General features: G+C 41.4%; 1 protein-coding gene across 2 annotated transcripts in view; it reads right to left on the bottom strand.

The window, feature by feature from the left end:
* The window catches only part of LOC311361379 (uncharacterized protein), a 46,004-nt gene extending 37,930 nt beyond the window's left edge, over positions 1-8,074 (bottom strand). For both annotated transcript variants that reach the window (XM_084481540.1, XM_084481541.1), the window contains exons 1-2: positions 8,000-8,074; positions 50-142 (exon numbers count right to left, since the gene is read on the bottom strand). In XM_084481540.1, the coding sequence (XP_084337666.1) occupies positions 50-142; positions 8,000-8,006 (100 nt within the window). In that variant the 5' untranslated portion in view covers positions 8,007-8,074. The remainder of the gene's footprint in view (positions 1-49; positions 143-7,999) is intronic.
* Positions 8,075-14,025: the final 5,951 nt, after the last annotated feature.

The raw sequence follows: 14,025 nt of genomic DNA, 5'->3' as shown, positions 1-14,025 counted from the left end.
GTTATGCAGGGAGACTAATTACGGCTAAAACTAGGAGATTTCAACTCACCACAGCTCTCACTTCCACCGTATAACGACTTTGAATCAAGTTCTGGATCTTTCTTCTTTCTTCTTTCTTCTTCTTCTTCTTCTTTCAGATATTCTGAAAGACAAATCAATAGAATTTGAAAATTGCATTAAAGGTCCCATGACATGCCACCAGGTGTTGTGTGATTGGCCGTTACGAGCCGTTTTGAAAATCTGCCCCTTATAACATCACGGGTGGGCGTGTCCACCTAGATGTGTGACGGATAGATGAGCAACGATCTGGTAGACTGGTCTATCCAGCACACATCTAGGTGGACACGCCCACTTGTGATGTCATAAGGGGCAGATTTCCAAAACTGCATGCGCTCTCTAGACCACATATCAACAGTTTATCATAAACCAAACCCTCAACGCGCTCTAGACCACATATCAACAGTTTATCATAAACCAAACCCTCAACGCGCTCTCTAGACCACATATCAACAGTTTATCCGGTTTCCTTTGGACAATCAGCAACCACACAGGATCAAAGCCAACCTCATGGCAATCGCCGTTATGCCCGGTGTGGTCGTGCTAGTGACGGGACACACATCAAAACCATTGATCCGTTTAGGACGCGGCCTGGCAGCTTTTTGAGAGGCACCAGGTACCAGCTGGACGTCACCCGCTGGGTGACAGTGGCTCCCTGCAACACGTGGCTCTTCACAGCCTCAATCCACAACCGGGAGTTCAACTAGAACATGTAAGTGATTACGCATATCACGCTTAGGCCTATGCGTAAAAAACATCGTATTGATCCGTCTATGGTTCGTTCTTTGAATATTCCGATTTAAAGCCAAATCAGAAAAAGAAGGACTCTGTTAATTGTTTTTTCGGATTTGGTTTTAAATCTGAATATTCAAAGAACGAACCAGACGGATTGTATTGGCTCTTTGTCGTCTTTTATTTGTTGAATCCATATTTATTACTGTTTACCTCCATGTATGTTAGAGCACACAAATATAAAATATAAATCCCCAAATATAATCCCCCTCCTCTCCAGCACAAACTGGGCCAGCAGTAGCAGTTGGTCCTGGGACCAGTTGGGCTTTCGCTTGCGTTTCACGTCTTCTTTGTCTCCGCTTTCCTTCATCGTGATAGGAGGACTTGAACGGCGGTATGGGCTAATATTTAAATTCCTTCATCGTGATAGGAGGACTTGAACGGCGGTATGGGCTGATATTTAAGTTCCTTCATCGTGATAGGAGGACTTGAACGGCGGTATGGGCTGATATTTAAAGTGTTTAAGTGCTGGGAATATGCTCATTGGATTATAGTTTGCAGGGTGCTTTTTATTACCTCCTTGATATAATTATTGTTTGTGTTCTTTCTCTCTTTAACGTGCATACAACGTCATTATCGTGGTCTGACAAACGTGTCATCATGCATGTATTCTGCTAACTGCACTGTCCAGAACTGTTTGATAGGACTTATTTGTAGCCTAGGCTATTTCCTTATTTTTCGTTTATTCGTTTGAAGTTTCAACGAGACCGCCGGCACTCAACAACCGATCACCGCTGACCGCTTCTAAACTCGTGCACGAGAATCGATGTTAGGGGGCGTGACTCTTAGCACTGCATGAAAAGCGGGATTCCCGTCAAAAAACAGCACCGGAAATTGTCGCAGAAGTTCAGGTTTCGTCCCCCATGGCCCCCCTCCCCCTAATTGTAGGGGAAGCTTTAACATGTAAATGCAGATTCTGTGAGCTATACACATGCAAATTAGCTATACAAAGGTATTAACTTCACTTTAAGAAAATCTCTGGTATAAATAGATTAGGCTCAGTATAGCCTAATTATACTCTTACATTTTAACTTAAATTGATTTATTTAATGAAAGTATGCTAGATTAATTACTGAATACACTACAGTTCATAAGTTTAAGTCACCTGCTCATTTCAGCATTAAACTCCATTATAACCAGAATCACAATCATGCATCAACATTTTAAAGTTTTTTTGTTGTTGTTATATTTGCAACATGGGCTTACAAATTATAATTACATATATCCCATCTTAAAATACTGCTTTCAGAAACTCAAAAACAGATTTGCACTGTGAGAAATGTAAAATGTAAATTACATTATATGAGAATGATGGAAACATCCACATCAATATCTTGAAGACATGTACAGCTTTGCAAAAAAACATGTGAAGGCCATGCATACAGGCCACTTGCAACAATCTTTTAAATATTTTCTTCTCTATTACTCACAACATAGGTTTAAAAACGATTAATTGATCCCAATTCAGAACACTGCTTTCAGTAACTCATTTAAACATATTTGCACTGGGAGGAAATGCCCAAAACTGAATAAAGTGCAAAACAAATCGGTAGTAATGATTACGCTGCCGCATTGTAGCGCATTGCAAGTGTGCCAATGATTATGCGTCCACGTGCCAGTGGTGGCACGCATGCCTAGGGTTGCCGACCCCTGATGAACATTATGAATGCACAGAAATTAGTCAAGATTTGCTCAACAACTATGGGAACATTTTAGTGTTCCATGCAAACCATTTCCAATGTCTAATTAAAAAGTGATTGAGAGAATCCCAAGTGTGCAAAATTCTGTGTGAACACAATAAAAGTTGGCAGTTTTAAAGAGCCTAAAATATAAACCACAATGCTTTGTTTACTCTTTCATGGTTTAGCACACAACTAAGTGTGATTATAAGCTTTGTTTGAGAAATGTTTACATTTTTAGACATTTTAAAGAATTCAACTTCTGTAATGACTGCATATCTAAAATCACCTTGAATTAGACAATCAAAGCCAAACACTCTCGAATCCATCCCATATGTGTTCAGCACATCTTGACTTATATTTGTACAATAATAATGACCGTAGAGCATTCCAGTTGATTATTTCATGAAGCTGATATATAATGGAATTCAATGCAGAAATGAACCGGTGACCCCAAACTTTTGGACGGTAGTGTATGTCATTAGCAATGGCCAATGTTATGTTAAAAAGACACACAAAACAATTCATTTCAACAATTAGTTTTAATCAGGCTTTGCCACAAAGGTCCCTTTGTCCAATCACGTGCGAGGACATGGCCAAGAGTACTTTTAAAACGAGTTCTTGTACTCTCACGTTTCATGTGGTTTTGACTTTTGATCTCTAGCTGCTATTATGACTAGTCGCCGTCTTTTTTACGGATTATCTCCTGGAACTCCTCAGCATGCGAACCGTCGACGCGAACCCGTAGTGCTACCGCCAGTCGGCAGAACACAGAGAAGCGGCTGTTGAACGCAATCTCGGGCCTGTCTCGGCAGCTCAATGACGGCTTTCAACAGATGTCTGCTGAATTAAAAATAACGCAATCAAGGATGCAGTCCATGGAGGATCGGATGGCAGCATTTTGGAGAAAAGGGTCTGTACGGAAGACTCCAGCACTACCGCTAACTCTAAGAAGAGAAGGCGGGTACACCGTCCGAAGATCGCGGTAAGATTATGTTCAGTGATTGCTAGCTACCTAGCTAGCTCTGCTAAAAGTAGCCTTAAAGTAAAGCGTTTAAGTAGCCTGCCTAGCCCAAACAGCTAAAATTAGCCTTGTAAAATAACCCATGAGCAGAACCAGTGTAAGTTGCTTTATTAAATTGTTTGTTTTGGTCTTGTGATTTACAGGCAGCTGTGCGTCGACTTCATAACGCCGAGACAAATCAAATGCCCTACGACCCAGAGCAAGGGTAAGATTTAAACAATAATGCTTTCATTCTGCTGTACTCATCTAGATACGTGAAAGGGGAATTCCGGTGGTAAATCGGATTTAGATATTTAAAAAATGACCATAGTCTACGGTAAAGTCGTGGCCTATCCTGACCGTAGCGTTCCGAGCTCAGCAGGAGGTCGCTTTAACATGGCGCCAGAATGTTTGGAATGTTTGTGGACGGAGGGAGGACAGTGCGCTTGTCCTACATGGGGAAAGATGATGGGAGTTTGCTAAAATGGTGGAGTACGCATCTGATCCTGAATACGTTGATTTTGAGATTCACTTTCATCGATAGACTTATCGGATGGGTCTTGAATTAAAAATTGCGGCGCCATTGTATGTTGCCATTTCCTCGTTTAAAATGTTAAGAACCTTATTACACCCTAGCCTTGTAGATGGGTTAAGATAAGCGATATATGTGCCGTATGAGTGATTAGTCAGGAGTATTTTATTCAGATGCCGACCTTAACCGTTAATTTTGTTTTCGCAGACTGTCCTCTCCTCATAACGAGTCTGTGACTACACATTTGCTCAGAGCGTTGTCTGCATGTTCAGATTTACAACATGCTGATTCTGACGACATTGTGTAAGTAACTTACTGCAGAACTGTTTTCTCCTTCCTTGTTCAATTTTTACTGTGACTTAAGGTTTTTTTTTCTATTCATTCCACTCATTTAATTGTTTCCCAGCTGCCTGCAAGACATTATGAGACGGTACGCAGGACTTGCAGATACAGGCAACCAGACCTTGCAGTACATGCGGAAGCTGTAAAGAATTCAGCTCGGAGTCGATCGAGAAGTAAGAGGGTAAGACTAGATAAGATCTGTTTTTGGTTAATGTGAGCAGGGTTTAAAATTAGCACCGGCCAAATGCTGAATTGGACAGTACAATAAATAAGCTACCAGCCAGTGGCTGGTAACTTTCAACAGTTAGTGATGTGTCAATACCACATCACAATATAGACTAGAAGGTGTTGCTGTTGCTATAGCTATGAGTTAACCATTACATTGCACAATCATTGTTTTTTTCTACCCTGAATGAGTATTTCTCAGGTGCATTAATAGATGTGTTTTGTCCATACGCATTGCATCGTGCAGTACTGATTGTCTTTATTTTATTGTTTTACAGCTGCTGGAAGCAAGACAGTGTTTTAGCTGAGGATGAGAGAGACCTTTGGGAGAGCGCCACCATAGATATGATGTCGGAAGAGGAAGATGGCATCGTTGGCGGGGTGTCGGGATGGATAGTACGGACTCCGTCCTACCGCAGCAAGGAGCTCACCGAGCTCTGTGCAAAATTGCAGTTTTTTTTTACCTCACTAATTACAATGTCTACTGGCTATGTTAGCCCTCATGCAATGCCTCTCCCTCCCTCCAACAGCCTGGACTAAATTCATTTTAAACTCTAGTATTGCATGTTATTGACTGTTATTTTTTTCTTCCAATGTTTACATTGTACATTGTGCACTTTATTGGCCATATTTATTTATCTATTGTCGATATCTTCAATCCTTCGCTACGTTGCCACAGGCCTCCCCTAATAGGTAAACATAACTACTCTAGTTAGCCCATATTTAATATCAAATGCTGGTCTCCTAACTCATACTTGCACTGTCTTGCCTTACCTTTTGCACCTTAACACACACTGGTTTACAATACATCTCTGTGCTGCTACCCGTTTTTAGTATTTAATGCTGGTCTACTGACTTAAAATTGCACTGTCTTCCCTTACTTATTTGCACCTCAACAAATCATACCAGATCTCCTGTACCACAGGGTTAGTCCCTGCCCTGTCACCATTATCATACTGCCTCAGCACATTAATGTGGAACTTGTTTGTCTGTTACTTAGTATATTTCTCTTAGTTTCTTAATCCTTATTGTCTAGTGTATAGTATATTTATTCTTATTTGTTGATTGTATTCCAGAAATTTCCTTTCTGCAATCCTGCTTGTTGTATGTGTATGTTATGTATCTGTCTCTAAGCTACTTGGACCCTGAATTTCCCCTAGGGATGAAGGTTATATCTTTCTATGAATAAACATGTTCCTGGCAAATTTTCCTTTCCTCCTGGTAAATTTATTCATGTCCTTGATGGTCATAATATACAACATAATTACAATTATAATTATTAATTTAAATATTAATAATTAATTATTAATATTAATATTATTGGATATAGGAGGAGCGGGGCTGGTTACATTTATGTGGGTTGGGGGTGTGGTTTAAATGTACAATGACCCAGGCTGACCTAGAGTGACATGTCTGTCAACCAATCACGAATGAGTTTCCTGTTTAAAAACTAGGCTTTTCATCCAATGCTGGGGAAGAATTTTAGGCAGGGCAAAGAACGGCCCAGGGTGCCAGCCAATCACAAATGATTTTCCGTTTTGTTTACATCCAATCCTGGGTGAGAATCCGTCTGGCTAGCGCGGTTTCGCTGCTATCCATATGCTAATCCGCGAGATTAGCATATGAATGCCTCCGCGAGAGAGTCCGTATACGACGATATGCGTCCGTCGGAAACGTGAAGTGACGCGACGTGGAAATTGTCGTTTACTACCGAAAATTGGTCTGGTTTGCAGGAATTTCCGGGCGTGCAACGGGACGGAAATCCCACTTTTCACCCAGTGTAGTTTACTCTTAGTTCACACCATAAGACACAATTTTCGCCTGTTTGCGCGAACAGGCGAATGTTGCCGTGCGACTCAGCGAAATCTGTCGCTGTGCTTAATGTGTGCTTAATGTGTGCACTGAAACGTGTCGCCGGGCGAATTTTGTCACGGAGCGTTTTGCCCGCCAACGGTCATTCATGCCAATTCATTCTCATCAACAATGGCTGATGGCAACGACCACCGTTGCGTGTCTGTACCTGTTGTGGAAGAGGGAGAGATGCCGGAATGCCCGTCGTTTATGGGTTAATAATATAATCTGGAGGCGCACACCACTTTGTGCCGTGATATTATATATATCGTATATATTATATTATATAGATATTTATATATTATATATATATTATATCATATAATATATCTAGAGCTCCGGGAGTCGCAAACGGTAACAATCACTTTCTCCTCCTCAAGCTGCGGTTCACTGTGGAGTGCAGGGAACGGTTGGTCCATGACGATGTATATTAACAGGGGGACACATGCATATTATGAACACGTCGACAACGATAATGTATACAATACTGGTAACAAACGATGTTTGTTAATATCAGCCGCATATCATTAAATAGACCCACAGTTGCGGCCGGTTCCGAACGGTTGGCCCAGCCGGCTGAACGGTGATTGGCTGTTTTACGTTACTTCACCCACGTTACCCACAGGGAGTGAACGCTGATTGGCTGTCTCACCGCGAATGCCGCGAAAGAAGTTGAAATATTTCAACTTCTGCGAAATCTGTCGCTCATTCGCGCGACAAATCCACGTGAACGCGCCCGCCCGTTTTGGGGAAAACTGTCGCCCCGTCAATCAAATCTTGTCGCGGGTCCCGGCGACATTGTTGCGTTTCACGTTGTCTTCTCCTTCATTCATCATGATAGGAGGACTAGAACGGTGGTATGGGCTGATATTTAAAGTGTTTAGTGACGTGATACCTGGTACCTACCTACCAGTACAGGTAGGTACCAGGTACCAGGTACCTGGTACCTACCTACCAGTACAGATAGGTAGGGCCGGGTACCTGGTACCTACCTACCAGTACAGGTAGGTAGGGCAGAGTACCTGGTACCTACCTACCTGTACTGGTAGGTACCTGGTACCAGGTACCTGGTACCTACCTACCTGTACTGGTAGGTACCTGGTACCAGGTACCTGGTACCTACCTACCAGTACAGGTAGGTAGGGCCGGGTACCTGGTACCTACCTACCAGTACAGGTAGGTACCTGGTACCTGGTACCTACCTACCAGTACAGGTAGGTACCTGGTACCAGGTACCTACCTACCAGTACAGGTAGGTAGGTACCAGGTATCACCAATGCTTTCCCAAAAGGATTCGATTCCGATTCAAAAGGTCCGGAGAGAGATTCAAAATCGATTCAGTTAGGGATATTTCAGTTGCAATAAATCTGCCATAAACAAGATAACAATAGTGTGGCTTGCTATGCAACCACACTAATGATAGTCGATGAAACCCGCCCCCATTAGTAGTTAATCATTCAATAGATTCATTTGAGTGACTATATCACTTCCATGCGTAATACAGGGCATTCAACTCACCCGGCATGCAAGGGATGTAAAGCTCCTCAGAACCGCTAGATGAGGACGGCTCCCCAGGCCCTATAGGGGAGGATGGCTCCCCTAGAGGCCCTCTAGAGGAGGACAGCTTCCAAAGCATGCAAGGGACGGACGGCTCCAAAGACCATCTAGAGTAGGACGGCTCCCCAGACAATATAGGGGAGGACGGCTTCCAAAGCACTAAAGGGGAGGACGGCTCCCCAGGCCCTATAGGGGAGGACGGCTCCCCTATAGGCCCTCTAGAGGAGGACGGCTCCCCAGACCCTCTAGAGGAGGACGGCTCCCCAGACCCTCTAGAGGAGGACGGCTCCCCAGGCCCTCTAGAGGAGGACCGCTCCCCAGGTCCGCTCCCCGTCAACCACTTCCAAAATCTTCCAAATCCTGAAAGACAAATGAAGAGAAATGGCAAATATTACTTCTTTTTTTTTAAATACTACATTTCTCTTTGAAGGTTCCTCTACAAAGTTCTACAACTTAACATCTGAAGCCCACAGACTGAGACCTTGAAGTCAACGGGTGAGCAGATAAGGAGTCAATGGAGGAGTCATAATACCGGAGTGATGCATTCATTATGGAAAGGATCCCTACAGCGAAATAAAACTAGTTTCTTTACCTGTGATAACAGGTTTACCGAAGTGATAACATAGATCACTATGTTAAGGATCATATAAGACAAGTAACCACGTTTAAAAAACGTGGTTTTGGGTTCACTGGCTCAAAATATATGTACAACACACACACAGTGTATAGTGTTGTGGAATTGGTAAAGTCACCAAACCGTGCTGTGAAAGTGAGTGCACTCCTGATATCAGACAGAGGAGATACACATGAAATACAGGAGTGAAGTTACATCAGGAGTCTACAGAACACAAGGACAGTGGATCTGAACTCAGGCCACATTAAGTATTGTTCAATAGCAGAGTATCGACCTACAGTAGGTACAGTAGGCCCTACAACTAAACTCTGACCACACTGATCGATCGCAAAAAGGCGCACATCGCAGCATACATATAGGGTATAACGTTACACCAACATGTATAAAAGTCAAAAACGTAGTCTAAGACAAACTCTGCTTACCTGCCATACTTTCGAGTACACACAGGCTACGTGAAGTCGTTCGGGTGCAATATGAACTAATATCATCTACTTAAGGATCACGACAGGCTGTGGTATGTTCTCATTATACCACAGGTAAGGGGCGTTGTCCGACGGCGACCCCCTTAAGCTCACCCCATACTACAAGAGAAATGTCCCGATATCCTGCCCGATTTGCCCCTTAAGGGTATCGGACCGACATAAAGTTAGTTTAATATTCAACATTCATTTAATATTCAAAATACAAACCTATTATGCGCTTCAACCATTTGAGTGAATGATGTCAAACCGACGGTGGAACATACAGATTAATGTCCCTCATGTGCCACAAGGCTTATTTTTTAAATATATATTTTCATCAATTTTTTACATTATTATTTTTTAACTTATTATGCTCCTTGACCTTTTGACCTCACGATGTCAAACCAACTGTATAACACAGATAATAATAACCCCCATGTGCCACAAGGCTGATTTTTTTTAATATATGTATGTCGGTAGTATGGAATATGAAAAGTTGAAACAGCAAATTTTGTCTCCTCATGTAAAACTGCTTGCAAGGCGGATCTTGTCAGTAATCATGAAATCTTAAGTGTAGTACTTTTTGGAAACATATGTTGAGTTACTAAAATCTTTAATTCAGTCATGAGATTATTTTTTGTCTAGCATTTTCTTTTTTTTTTGCAGTTGAATAACTTATTATCCACCCTCTGCACCTGGCTTTAAAAGTATCCTTTTCTATTTGGGCTGATTGTCCTGAGTTCCGATAAATGGCTAAGAAATCAGACATTTCTTTCTCTTATATTATCATTATTTTCAAAATCACACAAAAATGTAATATTGACACTCTATCGTAACTCTATCTTTTGTTTTCGTTCCTTCTTCTTACTGTCCTTGTGTCCTGGTGCCTATAGATAGAAAAATATAATACATTTTTTTAATTACTCCATTTAAAGCATTAAAAAGTTTGTATTGACTCAAAATACATTTTTAATGAACACAATAATGCAGTCACACATTTTATTTTCATTATTTCACGTATTTTTCCCTTGTGTCTTAACATAGGACACAGTGCCATGGCAAGTCAGTGTCTGGGGAGTTACTTGTACTTAATGCAGATATCGTGAAACCACCGCTTGCATGTAGCGAACCACCAAACAAACTCTGTAAAACGTAACAATATTTCAATCTTACCTTCATATAAGCCAAAAGGAGGTGGCTGCAGAGACTGCCAACAATTCAACTGTCAGTTAAAAATGACAATTCTTATACACCCATCGAGTTGTTGTGTAGCAGATGAAAAGTCAGAGACATAAGAGTCTGACAGTCATGTATCAGCAAGTAAATTAACAAAGAGTGATGGAGTGTTTAGAAAGGTGCCATCCACACACCAAGAAAATTCACAATTTCACAATATCAATTTTACAAAATCAGTGGAATTAAAATGTATGTAATGAAAAATTGATAAAGATTTATTTATTTTTTTTCTTATTGGAAAAATAAGCACTTGTGGCACATTAATCTGTATGTTGCACAGTTGGTTTGACAACTAGAGGTCAAAAGGTCAAGGATCGGAATAATAATATTCGACAAGGAGCATAATAAGTTAATTATTATTTTTTAAGTGTAAAAAATCGATGAAAATATATATTTGAAAAATAAGCCTTGTGGCACATGAGGGACATTAATCTGTATGTTCCACAGTCGGTTTGACATCATTCACCCAAATAGTTGAAGCGCATAATAGGTTTGTATTTTTAATGTAGGCCTACAATGAATGTTGAATATTTAACTTAATTAACTTAATCCCGGTGATAAACCCGGGCTGGCGTTCCCATGGCAGCCAAATCTGGACGAATATCGGCCTGAAAAGATGATCCTGTCTGCCGTAGTGTTCTAAGATAGAACCTCATCAACTCTAAGAGCACCCGATCGCAAAATCGGGGTTATCCAACATGATAGATATGTTCAGAATGTGGAGTGAAGGGCGACTTCCACCAGAACCGTCACGGAAGCGGCACGGCAATAAAAACGTTCGCCGAAGACATTAGAAACCATTATAGTCAATGTAGGCTATTCCACTGGATACGGCACGGCACGGCACGGAACCAAACCGCCGGCACTAGGCCTACTTTGTTTTAAAGTTGCCGGTTCGCAGCCGTGTCTCAGAACACTTCTACAGCCAATCAGTTTGCATTTGCTCATGAATATTCATGAGCTCACATCGACCCCTATGCGATTCACTAACGGTAATATTATACAGTGTATCTATGGTATCAATAGCAAATCAGTGGCACCTTGCTAATGGTTGAATACTACAACAATAACGATGTAGATTTGTTACAGACTCACAGCATTACTTATTTTAATCTAAAGCCTACCCGTTTTGAAAACAGTCCAACACACTACGCTTCGAATTCACCCAAGGCTGAAGTAAAAGTAGGCCTACATGTTTTTCTAAATGTTGGTCATCAACGAGGTTGTAAAGTAGTAACTTCGGGCAAATCTGTCGAAATAAATGTTCACATGAAGTAGGCCTAATGTTCAATAGCACAGACCGACCCGACCCTACAGTAGGCCCTAAAACTAAACTCTGACTGACCACACTGAGCGATCGCAATACTTCGGAAAGAAAATGCATATCAGCACACATATAGGAGAGTAACGCTACACCAACATGTCCAAAAGGTACTTTAAGACAAACTCGGGCTTACCTGCCATACTTTCGACTTCACGTAGGCTACGTGAAGTCCTTCGGATGCAATATGGACCAATATCATCTACTTTCGTTTTTGAGCCAAACTTCCTCTATCTTGCAGGGTGGGTGAGGGGCTCCTTCCCGTGACGCCTATATATCCGTATGGTCACTCCGGAGCACAGGGGAGGTCCTGTATCCTCCAGGAGATCCCTTTAGTCACTCCGGAGCACAGGGGAGGTCCTCTATCCTCCAGGAGATCCCTTTAGTCACTCCGGAGCACAGGGGAGGTCCTCTATCCTCCAGGAGATCCCTTTAGTCACTCCGGAGCACAGGGGACATCCGATATTCTCCAGGAGATCCGTCACTCCGTACTCTCGTCGGAGCTAAACCCCGTCCGCAGGGTTGCCAACTTTGGGTTTTTGGCCGGAGTGAGACTGTAGAATCTTATAATGCTTACATTATGGCAGGGTCCGCGGGTGGAATTGTTGACGGGAGGGGGGCTTGGGTGTTGGATTACGGGCGGACAGGATTGTTGGGGGGTGGGGCGGTTACGGCAGCAGCAAATTAGCGCTCGTCCGGAGCGACAAGAGATCTAACAGGTTTTTTTTTTTTTGGCGTGACATTTGTTGCGTGTGCGTGAGAGCGTGAGATTGATGCTGAGAGCGCCTCAGTCCAGATGCGTGGGAGTTGGCGACCCTGCACTAGTGTTAACCGTGAGACGGCTGGGAGAGAGGAAGACACGATTCACAGCTGCGAATAGATCAGGTTCATTCAGCCTTTGGGCCGTCGCTTAAAGTAACAGCATGTGTCACCGCCGCTTAAGTGCATTTCTGTTTTAACTGCAGTTGATAAAGTGACCTTTATTTTTATATTTTACAAAAAAGTAGTAATAAGTAACTTATTACTTTTTTGGAGTAACTACCCCAACACTGATTAACATATAGTATAACATGTAGTCTAACATATTAATATATAGTTTGACATATGAACATATAGCATAAGTTTAACATATTAACATAGAATATAACATTAACATATAGTGTAACATATTAACATGTAGTCTAACATATGAACATATAGTATAAGTTTAACATATTAACATAGTATAACATAGTGTATAACATATTAACATATAGTATAACATGTAGTCTAACATATAGAATAGAATAGAATCTTTATTGTCATTGCACAACAGGTATACAATGAAATTGCAGTGCTACTTCGGCCAGTGCATAATAAATATTAAAAATAAAGAAAACAGTAATAAGTTAATTAATTAAATAGCAAAGAATAAAAGGAGAAACATAGCAGTATGTACAGTGTTTATCCAGCGCACACACACGTCATGAGTTCAAGGACCTGATGGCCCAGGGAAAGAAGCTGTTTTTTAGTCTGTTAGTCGTGCTGGTGAGACACCTGTACCTCCTGCCCCAGTAGGGTGACCTGTGCTGTCCTGAGACACCTGTACCTCCTGCCCCAGTAGGGTGACCTGTGCTGTCCTGAGACACCTGTACCTCCTGCCCCAGTAGGGTGACCTGTGCTGTCCTGAGACACCTGTACCTCCTGCCCCAGTAGGGTGACCTGTGCTGTCCTGAGACACCTGTACCTCCTGCCCCAGTAGGGTGACCTGTGCTGTCCTGGTGAGAGGGCTCTGCAGTGGTCTCCCTAGCTCTCCTGAGACACCGCTCTCTGGCCATGTGTTGAAGCGAGGGTAGGGGACTGCCAGTGATGTGTTAATGACCCTCTGCAGGTTCTGTACAACATATTAACATGTAGTATAACATATGAACATATAGTATAACATAGTATAACATTAACATGTAGTCTAACATATAAACATGTAGTCTAACATGTAAACATATAGTATAACATAGTATAACATTAACATATAGTATAACATAGTATAACATATTAACATGTAGTCTAACATATAAACATGTAGTCTAACATGTAAACATATAGTATAACATAGTATAACATTAACATAACATAGTATAACATATTAACATATAGTATAACATATAGTACAACATATAGTACAACATATGAACATATAGTATAACATAGTATAACATATTAACATATAGTATAACGTAGTATAACATATTAACATATACTATAACATATAGTACAACATATTAACATATAGTATAACATAGTATAACATATTAATGTAGTCTAACATATTAACATATAGTATAACACATGAACATAT

Source organism: Micromesistius poutassou, assembly GCF_964030765.1.
Source record: "Micromesistius poutassou genome assembly, chromosome: 16".
Taxonomy (NCBI): Eukaryota; Metazoa; Chordata; class Actinopteri; order Gadiformes; family Gadidae; genus Micromesistius; species Micromesistius poutassou.
Note: the sequence above shows the minus strand (reverse complement) of the source record. Positions and strands in the feature narration are given on the sequence as shown.